The sequence below is a fragment of the Lutra lutra genome, chromosome 2 (genome assembly GCF_902655055.1).
Source record: "Lutra lutra chromosome 2, mLutLut1.2, whole genome shotgun sequence".
NCBI classification, from domain to species: domain Eukaryota; kingdom Metazoa; phylum Chordata; class Mammalia; order Carnivora; family Mustelidae; genus Lutra; species Lutra lutra.
Genome location: NC_062279.1, coordinates 2941297 through 2957782, shown reverse-complemented (window position 1 = coordinate 2957782; position 16486 = coordinate 2941297). Strand labels below are relative to the sequence as shown.

At 46.0% G+C, this 16486-nt stretch overlaps 1 protein-coding gene across 3 annotated transcripts in view; it reads left to right on the top strand.

Moving 5' to 3' along the window:
* CSMD1 (CUB and Sushi multiple domains 1) overlaps positions 1-16486 on the top strand; it is a 2014336-nt gene that overhangs the window by 1955578 nt on the left and 42272 nt on the right. For all 3 annotated transcript variants that reach the window (XM_047713603.1, XM_047713595.1, XM_047713613.1), the window contains 2 exons: positions 6419-6592; positions 7980-8153. In XM_047713603.1, the coding sequence (XP_047569559.1) occupies positions 6419-6592; positions 7980-8153 (348 nt within the window). The remainder of the gene's footprint in view (positions 1-6418; positions 6593-7979; positions 8154-16486) is intronic.

Genomic DNA, 16486 nt, shown 5'->3' with positions numbered 1-16486 from the left:
ATCCAGCTTAGTTCCTGCTAATGCATGATTCCATGCCAAAAGATACAGGGCTCCAGGTCTGTGCATGGCACACCTGTAGGGCACGCCTGTACCATGGAAGATATCGTGTCCAACATTTCTTTTTCCTTTCCTGTTTTTATAGAGAGAGAAAAGCAGAAAGAGTGGGGTCAGGGTGGGGAGGCTGAAGGAGAGGGAAAGAGAGATTTCCAAACAGACTCCATGCCCAGCGCAGAGCCTGACCTGGGGCTCAATCTCACAACCCTGAGATCACGATCAGGACCGAAATCAGGAGTCAGACCTTTAACCACCTGAGCCACCCAGGCGCCCCTGCTGTCCAACCTTTCTACTGGTAGAGTGGGTTTCTATGGAATAAAAGGCAACACAGAACTTTGTTAAATTTCCAAATCCCAGAATCCATTTCTATAATCGTGTAATTCTACAATTACACGAGCGTGTGTAATTGTGGAAAATCTAACATACATCACTTGAAAGGACCTCAAACTTGGAAGTGTTCAGCTTCTGCCTGTGTCGTGATATTAAGGTCAATCTGCCCTCTGACACCCAAAGCCTAGGGTCCGTCAGTCAGAGAAGCCCCATGTGTTTCCGGGAGGTTGTTTTCAGGAGGTTACAGGATGAGAAACGGATCATGACACATGGTGAGAAGCTAAGCAGTGCTCACAGCCTCTGTCTGGAGATGGCTCCTGCCTCAACATAGAGCTCCGCATCCACATTCCAGAGAGCGGGGATGGAATCCTTGCCCACGCAGAAGGGACCCGGTTCGCTCACAGTGCGTGTTCAGAAGATCCACTCTGCCAGGAACAAGCTCAGGAAACCACCTCCGTCCTCTCAGAAATCTTGGACAAGACCTGCTGAAATGTAGAATTTAGATGGACTTGAAATACCTGTTTTGGGGGGGGGTTCCTGCTGCAGGCTCTGGGGTAGTGTGTAGAACCTCCTTACTGACCTGCATGGTCCCCACATGCTGGGGCCTGAGATGTCAGACAGCAACCTGGGCTCCCAGGGAGTGTGGCCACTTCCCAGCCATGGAGTCCTACCTCCGGCTCAGCTTGTAGGGAACGCTGACCCAGGGAGACACCAGGAGGCAAAGCCAGCCCCTCTGACGACAAGGCACTCCTGTCCCTGCCTTGTGTGCTCTGACAACAACTGGGTGGCTTCAGTCCACTTTGCTCCCAGTCTGTTTTAGATAAATTTGTTTGGTAGATTTTTATCCCTCCTAATCCAACTTCAGAGAAAGATTATGAAAAGCAATTCTCTTTTTGATATTAGGGCATCTAACCAAAAAATATATCTACGGTAACAGTGTATACATGAAAACAGCAATGCAGCGCTCATTCTACGGAGAGCAGCGTGCACTTGTGAGGCTGTGATTGTCCGAGTGCGTGGTAAGAAGCAGCCGGCTGGTAAACAAGGGGAAACGTCCAGATTCCTCTGACCCGGCTCATTCTTTGACAGAACAAATGGAATCTCACCAGTGTTGGGGTTTCGTGGACTTCCTTGTCCATCGTTCCGTTTGTCTTTATAGGACAATTTGAATGACCTCTTTTATGTCATGGCATGTGGGGTACAGAGACACACCCGACCACAGAGCTGGGCAATAGCCAGTCTGGCACTGAATTCTTGATTCTACCGATGATTCAGAATCTGTTTTCAGAGTTGGTGAATCCCCCGTGCAGAGTCGTACCTAGTGTGCACGTGGGGAAAAGGCAGACGGCCAGAAACACGGGAGAAGTGGAGCTGCTACTCCACATTCTAAGCAGAAGCAAATCTGGTCGTTCCTTTAGGCTGTGTCTCTAAACTTATCTCTCTTCTGAATTAAAAATCATATGGAATTGCCGTTTTCTTAGCACTGTGCCTCCCTCCTCAGCCTGCTGCCAGTCAGTGACATTGGGCTCGGCGTAGGGGCCGGGTTAAGAGGCTCATTGGTAGGACTGACCTAAAAACAAAGCCAGCTCAGGCTCGTCTCTCCCAGCGTCTCCTGTCTACACGTCACTGGAAGCACTTCTGAGCAGCAGTTCTCAAGAACTGACATCCTGGTGTGACTATACCGGCCACAGAATTGTCTGTTAAAAAAAAAAAAAAAAAAAAGTTCCATGATCCATGTTTAAACTGAAGATAAATGAAACAAAATACAAAGGGGTGAAGAAAAACACCAAAAACATGGAACCTTGGGGCTTCCTATATGATCACATTGTCTTAATGAGTCGATATTTCGTTCTGAAATACGTAGGGCTGCCCTCATTCCAATTACGTGTTATATTTTGCTGTTGATAGATTTTCTTATCCTTTGCTCTTGTTTGTACTTCGTGGACCTGCGACAACTAAACCCATCCAAATCGTGGCAGGCTCATGGAGTCAAGCACGGTGCACACGGCTCATAAGCTGAGAAGGGCAAAAGAGGATACCCTTGTAGTAAAAGGACCATTTGGCCGTCTAACTCCATATGCTTCATACTTGAACAGAGACTGAAATGTAAATAAAATTTCTCATTTCAGCAACTAGACTGCCTTTCCATCATCTTTACCTGGCTAACGAATGGACATTGTTGGGCCTTAAACGTTGACTGCTTGAGGCTTTGCTTCCCATGCACACTAACGGCACTGTGTCCCTTTCTGCCCCGCAGCCCACAAAGTGCTCATGACCTTGGGCCTTTCCGTAGTCTGCCCCAACTCTCTTTTTCACTCTTACTGTCTGTGGTTGTATCTTATCCTCTGTGTAATCTCAAGCCCAAGAACCTTGCTGGCTGGTAGGAAATGGTTGTGAAATTATTGTCCAGTAAGTGGGAATCACCTAGCAGACAAGATTTTTGGATACACTTTGACAGTGGAAAGGGCATCACTATCAACTGTAAGGTTGCTTCGTTTCTAGTCGCTGGTGTGAGTCTTCAATGAGTGACTCATACCTTGAAGCCACTGGACAGAGCATGAAGGCAGGTACAAAGCATTCCATGGTGGATACAGAAACACACTTTGCACAGAGTGTGTAGAACAAAACTGGAGCTGCATCAAAGTTAAAAGAACTCACAAAGGATTTAGCGCAATATTATCATAAAATCATAGAATCTTACACTTAAAAGAGACTTCTGAGTACGCTGAGTTCAAATTCTACCTATAGTTTTTTTTCCATACAACATTTTTATATAATGTTGACATTTCTTATTAAATATTCTAAGTGAAATTGTGTGAATATTGTATATTTGTGGATAGCCTAGAATTGGTTCCTGACTTTGAATGTTTTAAAATGGAACTCGGTAGAGGGCTGGAATATCATAGAAGGGAAAATCAGATTGGTCTGTCTTAGCTTCGAATCAGGCTGTCACATGGTCTACATTCATTCAAATCAGAAGGCAGAATTAGCAGGAGAGGTGGTTGATTCTCCCCTCAGGTCCTGAGCTGAAATGAAGAGTTTCGGAAGGCATCCTCTCTTTTCTTTTGGTATTGAAGCCCAGTTCCTCAGAGAACTGAAATGACCAGGTGTCCGGGAAGAGTTGCTGTTAGGAATTGTTATTTCCCCACATGGCTGTCAACCCTTTGATTTCAAAAGAAGACGGGCACCTCCCTGACTTCTAAGAGTAGCTCTATGCCAGCCTTTCAAAAGACAGTGCAGCCTCAACTATGTGGTCTTGCTAAAAAACACAATAGAAAAGGAAATGTTTTTGAAGGTTTGAAGGTGAGTGTAGCCAGCGGTATTGTCCAAATCCAGGTGGGCAGATATTATGAATGATGTGGGCTTTCCATCGCAATGTACCCTTTTCATCATCCAGTCGCCATGGGGTCCACTCCCGCTTCTGCTGGAGTGGTGGCAGGCTTCAGAAGTAACCCTAGAGTACATACATGATCTAGAACAATACCTGGGAGTCAGGTGACCCACTCTCTCTTGAAGATCGAACTGTGTTTTTTGGTGCATATTTCTAGAAAGCAGATCTTTTACTGGTTACCCCACCATGACTGCATTCCTCCCAGTCTGTGCAAGCCTATGTGCTGCTCCTCTGGCTGACCTTCTCTTCACTGTCACTGGGGCTGGAAATCAGCTCCATCCCTCTACCCAACAGTGTGCATGCTGTGCGTGTGACTGTCTCTGGATGGGGGAGGGCTTTGGAGCCAAGGCCAGTGTTCTGTGGTACCCTCACCACGCCAGAGTCTCATTCTCCAACCCACAGAGCATATTCTTCCTCCTCTGAGTTCTCTGCATGCATCAAGTCTCTGTTTGGAAGAGGTGATCTGGACCCTTGCCAGAATCGACTCAATTGATCTGGCCAAATGGAAAGAGCCTGTCAAGGCTACAAAGAACCAACCGAAGCTAGCATGACTTCTTTGACCCAACCTCTTACAAACGTCGTTCAAGCAGGAAAGCCTAGCCATCGATCTGGTTTTCTCCCTCTCTGCTCTACAAAGTCACCTTGCCGATAATAAACTTAGCTCAAAGCCCAGAAGAACACAGTGCTGCTGAACACTGTCTAAAGCAGAAATATAGATTATTATTATTTTTTATAGATTATTATTTTAAATTCTTCCAGAATGGTGAAGTTAACTCCAATTGTTGTATGGCAACAACTTCCAACTTTCTCATCTTGGGATGGGGGAGTAGATTGTCTGTTTTGTGTAAACCTTTGACAGCTGTGTGCTCTATTTGGGAAGTAAATGGCCAAGGGAAGTCTATAGCAAAGTACTCTCCATGTACTCCAACCTGTATCATGCCCTGCCCATGTAAACTTTGAGGTTTGAATGGATCATTAGGAACTGGTGGTGAAGGACTTTCTCCTCTTGTCTGTCCTAAGCCCATGTGTAACATGGGTAATGTTGGGTACTCCCAACGCTTCATATTTTGTTGATTAGTAAGATACTCTCTCCATAGGAGAGGAAGGGAGAGATTAGGAGGGAAAGGGAGGGAAGGGAGACAGGTGAAGAGGAAAGAGGACAGAACAGAAGGAAAGGAAAGAACTTGGAAAGGAGAATAGAGAGACTGACAGAAACACCTAGCCCTGCCCGTCCATGTTTCCTCTGTGCCATGTGGCACCTTATGGTTTTTCAAGGGGAAAAAATGGTGAAGGACACTAGATGAGAATGGGAAGGCAGACTGTGTTCTGGACCACTGCCATAGGGTCAGAGTTACAGTGGATTTTCCAGTGGAAGGGAGAAACGCACCTCAGCTCTGAATGTTTCCTGGGTAGTGAGGGTTACAGCCAAGGAGAGCTGGGGTCCCAGCTGGGAAATCTCCAGCAGGGAATGTCAGGGGTAAGGGTCCTGGCTAATGACCTAGCAGGACCTTGCTGAAGTTGGGGCAAGTGAGAAGACCTCACCTGGGGGTTGGAGGTGGAGGGGGAGGAAGCCCATCAGATATGGAGGGTGGGGGCTTCTTAGTAACCTGACTCAGCAGAGTGTTTGCTACAACTGGATTTTCCAGAATGGGGCACGGATGGTTCTATGAGAAGGCTCAGGACCTGGGCAAAAGTTGAGTCAAGCCAAGAATCTCCATCACCATTTCAACCTTCTCTCACAAAGAACTTCTATCCATTTGCTTCCTTCTCCACATGGCTGCTGTCTGTTATAGAAGCTTATCTAACACCAGGTTCTCCAAGTGATCATCTTCTTAGAGTTCAGATTCCTTCCCCTCCGTGCTTTTCTCCTCCCTTTAAGTGTGAACGTCCACCCCATCTCATCGTCCCACCTTCTCTGTTCCCACTCTGTGCACGGTTCATCCTCAAGCCTAGGCACCTTAGGCTTCAGTAACATCTACAGTCCCACTTCCCCTAAATCTACTCTGTCTTCAGGCTCCCTTCCCTGTGCGCTGGGCTCTTCTTTCAACCTCTCACAGGCCCGTTCCACCTCGATGCTGGTTCTAACCTGAGCAGGAGCACATATTTGAAACCAAGCATAGTTTCCGGTGTTCGTCTTGCCTTTGAAATTTCACAAGTAGTTTAACCATCCACTGTTGGACACTGAAGTCCTTAGCATCCTTCTCCTGAGCTTCCACGTTTAATAGGCTATGAGACCGATCCCTATTCACCCCAAAGGTCTCTTCCCCTTTTATGGCTTTTATTTGGAAATACCATAACAGGACAAATGACATAAAATCTCAGTAAGAAAAAGAAGTAAAATAAATGCATGGGGAAACCTTAATTGGGGAAATAATTTCATTAGTAACTCATATTTGTTAGCAATTTCATTATTTGAAATATTAGTCACTACCCATGATTGTTCAGAAAAAAAAAATGGATACAAGTTACAAAGAAAAAAAATTATATCAAACAAAAATAAATGTAAATGGAAGAAATTCCAATAAGTTAGGCACTCAGTGATGTTATTCACTTATCAATAAAGGTAAACAAACTGTGACTGCAGTACTTTTATAAGAGACAAAATCCCCAAAATGTGTTTATTGGTTTTACTTGTGTTTGTAGCCGGCCACTGCGGCTCCCCGGATCCGATTGTGAACGGTCACATCAGCGGGGACGGCTTCAGTTACAGGGACACTGTGGTTTACCAGTGCAATCCTGGCTTCAGGCTGGTGGGGACGTCGGTTCGGATATGCCTGCAGGACCACAAGTGGTCGGGACAGACCCCAGTCTGTGTCCGTAAGTACGCTGGGAACCAGTTCAGCAGGTGCTTCCTTTGGTGGCATTTTCTCTCGGTGTGAAGTCTTAGCACACACATGTGCAACCTCTGGAAGGAACGAGAGTGGAGAAGCACCCCTCTCACCTGTGCTGAGAGACATGCTGTGGGCACGGCTTCCCTCTTCTGTCCCATCCACTTCTCAGTTCGGTTTCCTTTTTGTGTCTTCAGATGGCTGTGCACAGTGGATGTGCTCCCTAACTCTTCGCAAACAGGTCCCAGGACGAGTGATGTCATGCACTCATTTTCCTGATTTTATCCCAGGATCAACAAGGTGGAAACAGAAGCTAATTATGGGAGGCAGAGACGCTGAGTCTGTCTGCAGGCTGGCTTGGCTGAGTCCCCAGAATAGCCTCAGGCCCTTCCTCTTCTGTGTTCTTTTCTATTTTTGTCATTGTTTCATCAAGAACGCAGAGTTTGTAAGCAGGCCCTCCTTTAAAGGAAGAGGTAAAACTATTTAATGACTGTCTTCAAATTTTATACCATCCAAGGTAAATATGGACCTGTATTTTTAGAAGATGGTATACGCTCTATTGCAAAATTTATTTTAAGCCAATTTTTTTTCCTCTAGTATATTCTTTATTTTCCCGTGAATTAAACAAGGAAAATGTTGATATAGTTCCCAGATAATGACAGAAATTCTCTGGGATGGTGCAGTGGGGACTGTGCAGAGTTCAAGGGAGAAAGCTTGGCTTAGGAGAAAGCTGTTGACAAGATAAATGATGAGGAAATCACCAGTTTTATGACCGTGATGTGTTTCTTTTGAAAGGGCCACAGAAGGATATGTTTGGGGTTTGTATGGCTGTTATTTAGGGCATGGCATTAATGACAGTTCACTATGTGTCAAAACATCCTAGGTTTGGGATTGTCAAAGGAAATGCTGTTCGAACACACACACATATTTTGCTAATTTCATGGTGTTTCAGTTGACATCGGCATAACTTATGCATATGCAACTTAAATCATCAGCCAAGCCCCTATAATGTTTCAAAACAAGGGCTCCACAAAATTGGCTGGTGTGTTCTAAAAAGAGGTGTTCAAAATTTGTCATTAATTCAAGAATTTTAGTGCCTCTCATTTGTCACGGCTTTCACTGAGTCATTCAACACTCTGTCCTGACGTGAGAATAATTATCACGCTGAAGAAAGCGCACTCATTTGCCAGTGTTGGTGGTTTTCCACAATTACGTTATAAACCGGTGGGTCCCCATACAGTTCTTCCTCGTGGTTTCCCCTTCCAGACAGACGTGGGATTTGTAACGTACTTGTGTGTCTACGGAGGAGGAATTCGAGGGGAGGGTGACGGCCTGGGTGTTTTCTGACCCTGACGAGGGCCTGTGTTCCTCTGCAGCCATCACCTGTGGCCACCCTGGGAACCCCGCTCACGGGTTCACCAACGGCAGCGAGTTCAACCTGAACGACGTGGTGAACTTCACCTGTAGCGCCGGCTACCTGCTGCAGGGCGCCGCCCGAGCCCAGTGTCGGAGCAACGGCCAGTGGAGCAGCGCTCTGCCCACCTGTCGAGGTAGGAGAGGCTCCCAGAACGAGCCTGTAAGCTGAGGGTAGCGGCCGACGAAGGTACCCGCGGGCATGAGACTTCACGTCAAGGCACAAGATGCCGCAGATGCTTTCACTGCTGGGGTCGGGGGACATTTGTGACAATAAAGCAAAAATCCCTCCATGGTCTATGCTGGCTCTGGCCAGGGGCTCGAGCAGGACCGCCGAGGACGCTGACTCAGGCACGCCTGTCTTCCCTCAGCTTCTCTTTGACCATCCACTCATCCAGACGGTACCTCTGCATTTGGAGCTTCTGGACGTACAGATCCACTAAGAAGTTCTCATTGCTTTCAAATCTCTCTCTCTCTTTTTTCATTCTTTTTAAATTTTTTTTAATTGCCACACAGATCTAGGCTAAAACCTGAATTTTCAAGAAAATGCTATTTTGGAGCTTCTGTATTTCTAGATGCTTGAGCTCATAACATATAAGTTTCTGCTTTGGTGCTTTCCATTAAAATGTCTCGTGCGCTGACGGGGTGTCAGTCAGACTCAAGGGTGAAGGTGAGGGGGTGTTTATGGCAGCTGTGGTATGAGAGCCAGATACTTAACGCGTTTTCCTCTCGCTGACAGCACCCTCCTGCCCACCGGGCTCCCAAGGAGGCCACATCCAGATAAGACGGCAGCACAAAGGATCTAAGCCATTTTTATAAAAATCGTTATAAGTGGTAACAAGCTGTGGGGTCCTGGTACAAGTTTCGGGTAAAGTGCTGGGCTTGAAGTCTAAACGAAACGAAGTCTCCTAATTTCACTTCCCTCTAAACCCTAGTGTTTGATTCACCCTATTTCAGTGTAGAGGAAAGAGAGAGCCCCCTTGGTCCCCTTGTCCCCACTTTCCCCAGAAAGCAGGCTTCGGTCTGTGACATGGTTGGGCGTGGGGTGCCCTTTCTCCCTGAGGTTCTTACAGGGGAGCCCCTCGCTGGTCTGCCGACGGTGTGGTCGGTATGGTCGGCTGGACAGCTAGCAAGTTTCCCTTCATCACTCTTACCGTCAACCGCATGAGCCAGGTGCCAGGGTGAAGGGTGAGTGGGGTTAGGGGACAAAGGCTGGCTTCTGTGTGGCGTCTCGCCTCTCAGTTCTGAACATCCCAGTAGCGGAAAGAGTGCCCTCGCCTCTCGCCTCTCCCAGGGAAGCAAGACTCACACATATGGGCCAGACCTGGCAAGGACGTGAGCAGCAGCGGGGAGACAGAGCTGTGACGCTGGCCGTGTGTTCGCATGGCTGTAGGGATTTAGAAAAAGATGAACCAGTTTGCATCAGACCGTTTTCTCCACCTCTAGCAGGAAAAATATAGCACAACTGAAACAAGGATTAAAGATGAATGCCCATAAGTGTGGGCCCAACTTATCCTCATGTGGGGGTACAGATGGAGTGTCTGCTGAGGGCGTAGGTCCATCGGACTCTCCGTCTGCTCCCCAAAGCCCTCCTATGCAGCTGACTATAACATCTGTGAAGCTTGTGCTATATTCGAAATGCTGTTCTGCACACTGTCAGTACTGAGACAGGTAATAGGATTTCACAGCTTTAATGAGACACAGTGAAGAGGACCAGGGCAGTGAGCTAGTTGGGGGGGGGGGGGCGGGGGAATGTCATCCACCGATGCGAGACATTGTCCATGGGACACGTGACATCTTCTTGCTGGACGAAAGACAGAATGAACTCCAGTTGGGGACTTTTCACGATCAGACCTTTTTTGAGATCTAAATTCTGTTTTCCTCTAACCTATACCAATGAAGAGGACTAGAAATTAAATGCTATCATTTATTGTTTTCAGGGTTTTCGATGCTGCCCTGTAGCTGCCTCGGGCACAGCACAATGCTGGAATGGACAGTCACCTCTTCAGTCTTCGTTTTGCCTTTTCTTACCTTTCTCCCTTTTTTTAACAAATAGAAAAATACTTAAATTTTTAGCAAACTTTATTTTTCAGAGCACAGAAAATAAAAGTGATAAACTAATAGAAAAATTAAGCAGAAGAATTGGATTTCCCCTCCCCATGCAGGTGCACAGCCTCCCCCACTATCGGTGTCCCCACCAATGGTGTGTGCTACAGTTCATGAACCCCTAGGGACATGTCATCTTCGTCCAGAGCCCACAGTGTACAGCGGGGTCACTGTTGGTGTCATTCACTGTATAGATTTGGACCAGTACATAATAACCTATATCCCCTCTCTGAGAGTATCATACAATGTAGACTGACCACCCTAAAAATCCGCACCACCCCACCTGTTCATCCCTCTCTCCCCAGTTAACTGTTGGCAACTACCGATCTTTCTACCGTCTCCATAGTTTGGCCTAATCGAGAAGGTCATAGGGTTGAAATTAGGCTGGAATAGATTAGATTAGATGGGCTTCTTTCACTTAGCGATACGCACCGAAGGGTCTGACATACCTCTCCGTGCTGGGTAGCGCATTTCTTTCTCGTGCTGGATGATCCTCCATTGTCTGGACGGACAACGGTTTATTTACCCATCACCTACTGAAAGGCATCTTGGTTGCTTCAAGTTTCGGTAAATAGAGGAAACATAGTGGTTTTTGTGTGGACATGAGTTTTCAACTCCTTTGGGTAAATACCCAGAAGCATGACTACTAGATTGTGGGGTAAGAGCATGCTTAATTTTGTGAGAAATCACCAAGGGTCTTCCAATGTAGCCGCACCATGTTGCATTCCTGCCAGCGATGGGGGAGGGTCCCCGTGGCTCCCGTCCTTGTCAGCTCTGGGTGTTGTCAGTCTCCTGGACTTTGGCCCTTCTCATAGGTGTGTATGGCTCTCCTTGCAATTTTAATTTGCATTTCCCTGACGACCTACGTTGTAGGGCCTGTGCCCTGTGCTTCCCTGCCTGCTGGGTACCTTCCTTAGGCAGGTGTCTGTTAAGGTCTGTTGTCCAGTTTGTGCTTCCTTACTGTCTTATCACTGAGTTTTAAGAGTTCTTTGTCTATTTCTGATTAATCGTCTTCATTCATTACCTCCTTTGCTAATATTTTCTCCTACGCTGTGGCTTGTTTCCTCATTCTCTTCGCACTGTCTTTTACAGCACAGAACTGTTAAATGTGTGGTCCATTCAGAAGGCTGCTACATCTGCGGCCTTTGATGAAGGCAGGGCGAGGGGGGGTGGTGGCTGGTAGATGCTGTCCTCTGGGTGGGGAGTGGACTGGGAGTCACTACAACACCTCCAAGATGCCTTGTTTACTGCTCCTTGTTCTCTATTGTTTTCTTTTCTTCCTTTACAAGCTAAGAGATAGGATCTAAGGTACAGAATTTACATGTTTAGTGTAAAACCAGGAAAAAGCCTAATTTCAAAGAGGACGGGCTCATAAAGGTGGTGAAGCCTTAGGAAAAAAAAAAATAGCATAAAGCTCAAAGAGTTGAAGGTAACAAAAATAGGTACTTTTTAAACAAAATTTCCAGGGATTTGTACTGTGTATTGCAATACAACCTGATTCTTCTCTTACGTGGTTCCTCTGGAGTAAGTCCATGGAAGTTTTAGGATGTCTTAGCTCATGCAAGCCTGCTCTTGGGCTTGATTTCTTCTCCCAAGTTCTGGATGATATCTAGTTCTCAAGTGTCTGATTGTGGGTCAGTGAATTGTGGAATTTGGGGTCATCTTATAACATTTAGTTAGTTCCTGATGTGAAAGAGAAATTCCACCCAGAACTTTGGAGGGGAACTACGAATAAATCTGTGCTGACGTGAGGCCACATTACAGAGACATAGATATTTCTATAGTGTCTGTGTCCACTCTGGGGCCCTGTCATTGTTCTCAGACTCAGCCCTTCACAGGGACAAGCCGTGCCTGAGCCTGCAGCGTCTGGGGTCAGTCAGGAGGCTCACACCCAGGACGCTAGCTATGATGCTTAATACTCAGCCACTAACGCTATCTTTGCCAAGAAGACTAGGAAAGTGAAAGAAGGGACTTTTGTGTTAGTAGTTCTAGCTCTCCGGGAGCAACACGTAATACAGGATATGGCTGCAGATGTCATGAGAAGGTGTGAAAACAGGTGTCTCACATCCATTTTAAGAATCAGATGATTTAAGAACGTCGTAACACTGTCCTGGAGACCCCTGTTTCTGTATACAAGCTTCTTTGTGTCTTCAAGTCCTAAATTCCAAAACAGGTGTCAGTAAGCTCAAAGGTTCCATCAATTCAGTGAGAATGCCAAGTTTGACAGTTTCAGGGTAGTTCACTTAATATTTCCTTTCTTAATGAAATCATTTTCATATTGCATACAAACCTTAGACATTTTTTCCTTTCTACCTGTGGTTTTATAGGATTGGGTATTTAAGTTTAAATATATATGATAAAATATATGTCCCTGTGTGATTACACGCATGAAGATAAAGAAAATTAAGAAAATATAGAGTTAGTGAAGTTTCGGTTGTAGTTAGAGAGGAATAAAAAAAGGAAGCAGTAAAAAAAAAAAAACTTATTAGTGAACCACTATGCATATGATTGCATTTATATGTCTACGAAAAACTATATGTACTATATTATTATGTCATATCATATAATCTCATATTTCCCAAAATTTAAAAGGATGAAGTTTTCAAATTAAGGGAAACATGAGAACCAGTTCCATGTTTGTGGCTTTATTCAACACAGTCCTCACGTGTTCCTGAGTTCTAGAGAAACCGGTATTTGTGAAATTCTCCACAAAGTGCCTGGCGCACAGTAGGTCCTCAGTCCTCCCTCCATGTCCACATCCCTCAGAAATTTCTATTCGCTCAGGAAAGTCAGGCAATCAATTATAATCCATGATAATTAGTGCTTATCTTTTATCACACCTGAGTGTCTGAATTGCAGCTAAAACTTACTTTATCAGGTACTGATTAAAATGAAAATGTAACTCTCATGTATTTGGACAACAGTCCTCAAAGGCTGTTGCTTTTTTGCATTTTTTTTTCTCTGTGACCAGTAATCCCATTTTAAAACTGTTGATTCATCCAGTTAGTAATCAAGTCCAAAAATGTTTATTCTGTGCAATGCACTGAATAGTGCATATTTTGACCTTGTCCCATTCTTTCTGTTGAAAACATTTTATTTTTTTTAAAGACTTATTTATTTGAGAGAGAGAAAGAGAGAGAGAGAGGGAGGGAGGAGGGGCAGAGGGAGAGAGACCCTCAAGCTGATTGCCCGCTGAGGGCAGAGCCTGACTCCAGGCTCCATCCCACTATTGTGAGATCATGACCTGAGCTGAAACCGAGAACAGGACGCTCAATTGACTGAGCCACCCAGGCGTCCCTATTATAAACATTTTAAAAACATACTATGCAGAACTCTAATCAATTATGAGTGCTTTAAAAAATTAATAAACTCACTCTTACTCCCTTTTCCCACCACCACTGAAATTAAATAGCTATTCTTCGGTTATGAAGCATCATTTTCTTATTTTCCTGTTCACAAACAGGTTTTTATGAGCTGTAGGAGATAACAGAAGAAGCAAGAGCAAAGACCAAATAGAAATAGAAACACAGATATTCAGAGGAATTATGTTGAAGTTAAAAAAAATATATATATATATCTTCCACAAAAGGAAGCTGTCATCTAAGAAGTCAGGGCTACTCATTTCTAGTTTTCAAAAACTAAACTTTGGGAGGAGATGGATGTTCACGGCCCATTTGGTGGTGAGGGTTTCCTGGATGTACACTTATCCCCAGTCACAGGGTTGTAAGTTAGAGATGTGCAGCCTCCTCCATGCCAGCCGTCCTTCCGGGAACTGGCCAAGAGTAAGAGCACTAGATTTGTAGGAATTAGCGTTGACACCGAAGACTGAGAGGCACTTTGGATTCTGTTCTGGGTTTCCGATTTCCAACCAGATTCTGGATATACAAGTAAAATCACCAGAGTCTGTTATCATCATCTCAGACACCTGCTAAGTAAAACCTTACAAACTTTTTTTTTTGTGATATTTTAATTTATTTTTATTATTTTTATTAACATACAATGTATTATTTGTTTCAGGGGTACAGGTCTGCGAATCGTCAGGCTTACACAATTCACAGCACTCACCATAGCACGTACCCTCCCCAGTGTCCATCCCCCAGCCAGCCCAGCCCTCCTGCCCCCTCCCCCCAGCAACCTTCAGTTTCTTTCCTGATAATAAGAGTCTCTTCTGGTTTGTCTCCTTGCCCAGTCCCACCTTATAAACTTTCATAAATTTTTATTAATGATGAATTAATACATTTTGATGAGTAGATAAATGATGTAAAAAACATGCAAGGAAATGTGTTGTGTGTAACATCAGAATTTATTATGAAAATTGTTTCTGAGAACCAGGAGATGGAGCTCAGAACGGCTTTAGTCAGCTCAGAAGCAATTGGGATTTTCAGATTGTCCCAGCCAAACAACAGTCTGGGACCAAATCCACAACAATCCTAGGGAAGTACCGTAGGAGTTTCACTGTCCAGATGACCCCGGGTCCATGCTCTTCATGGCTGAGGCCAGCTCGCCTGCATACTCTGTTACTGCTTTTTACTTTACATTTCCACAACCCGTCAGAAATGAGTAGCCTCATTTCTATTTTTCAAAAGCTGGAGAGAGTGCCTGGGACTGAGATCTGCCATTTCCCCTCATCGTCAAAGAGCTTTTCCATGAAAACATGGTTGTTGCTTTGAGTCACGCACAGAACCGAGGACCTGGGTCAGGTGCTGAACCCAGGGCCTGATGAGGGAGCAGAGCGGGGCAAGCTAGAGCCAGTGAACGTCGCTGGTGTCTAACGAGATGGTGCGCGGCCGGTGACCAAGCCGGACGGGGTGGAACTGGGCCCGGAGTCGGAGTGTTTGGCGGCTCCCCACGGGGTGCACCAGGCCAAGGGAAAGAGAATCCCTCCTAGAGATTAAGCGAAGAGTAAATCAGATCCAATAATTAGCAAATCGCATTTCAAAAACTGGCGTTCTCCTGTTTAATTAGTCAGATTATCCACACACTGGATAATCAGACAAGAGCATTTGTGGATAAGCTGTGTCCGACTTCAGCTGTGTAAGAATAATTCGACAGGACAGCCTCGAAACATGCACGAGCAGATTTAGGCCAATATGAGATAAAAAGGACAATTAGTACTCAGGAAAGTTTTACAAGGAATATATTTTTAAAAGTGTAAGTCTGAGGGTGTAAAATGTTTTTATCTCTATTTGTCAGCATGAGTATTTTTTAAAATATTTTGTTGGCTTATTTGAGAGCGAGAGAGAGAGCAGAAGAGGGGAGGAGAGGGAGAAACCAGCTGCCACGAGCAGGGAGCCTGATGTGGGGCAGGTCCCAGGACCCTGAGATCATGACCTGAGCTGAAGGCAGATGCTTAACCGACTGAACTACCCAGGTGCCCCTAGCTTGAGTGTTTTTAAAGAGAACTTCTCCAAGAGTAAGGAGTGTATGTAGAGAAGAGGCTCCGTACACCGCCCATAAATAAAAATTGGAGGCTAAGACTTCCAGCAGGAGGCACGCTCCCCCCGCCAAAAAAAAGTGGCGGGCACACCCACACACGGCACGACACACCCAGGCACAACACAATACAGATGTTCAGAGGGCCTGCGGTCGCGGACAAATAAATCAGGTTACTCCTGCCCCCAGCAGAGAGCTACAGTGGATCTCCTAGCGGAGCCTCCACAGTGAAAGGGAAGGGATTGAGGTGGACGTGTCTGACCACCACTGTGAGGGACTGATCTGATAGGACAAGGTTGAAAAAAAAATAAAACAGGCAGATGTAGGGACTGTGTAGACACAGTCTTTCGACCCAAGGAAGGGTTCAGTTTCCCTCATTGGCGCTCGTGGGCTGTTGATCACTGTCCAGCATCGTCACTGCTCACTCATTTAAGGGGCTGGACTAGGTGAAGGACGGGGAGACACCTGGGACTCAGTGCTCCAACGTTCCTTCCAGGAGGTTCTGTGTGACCTACGATCCCGGAGGGGCCGCCGGCAATGAGGGTGTTCCTGTCCGGGATGCGCCTCTCCTCCGCCAGGGGCAAGAGGGGCCACCAGAGAGACCCCAGCCCAGGGTTTCCGAGCAGCCAGGCAGGAAACCAGCTATTGTAACCCTCTTCCTCTGGCCACAGAGGAGCTCAGACCACCTTGCCTCCTGTGGCCCACAGAGAGAAGGGTGCGGCTGGACCTCAGTGCAGCGGACTCCCTCTGCTGCGCGCTCTCACCTCCAGCTGGATCCTTCTTTCAAGCTCCGAACCCGTTACGGCCCTTGTTTTTTATGTCTCCTCCTTCTCGCCCACCACAGGATTCCTGGGGCAAACCGCTAAAGTACAAAGAAAGAAATGCAGGCGCCTAGCAGGGCCATGCAGAGTCCCGCGCAGGGCTGGGACTC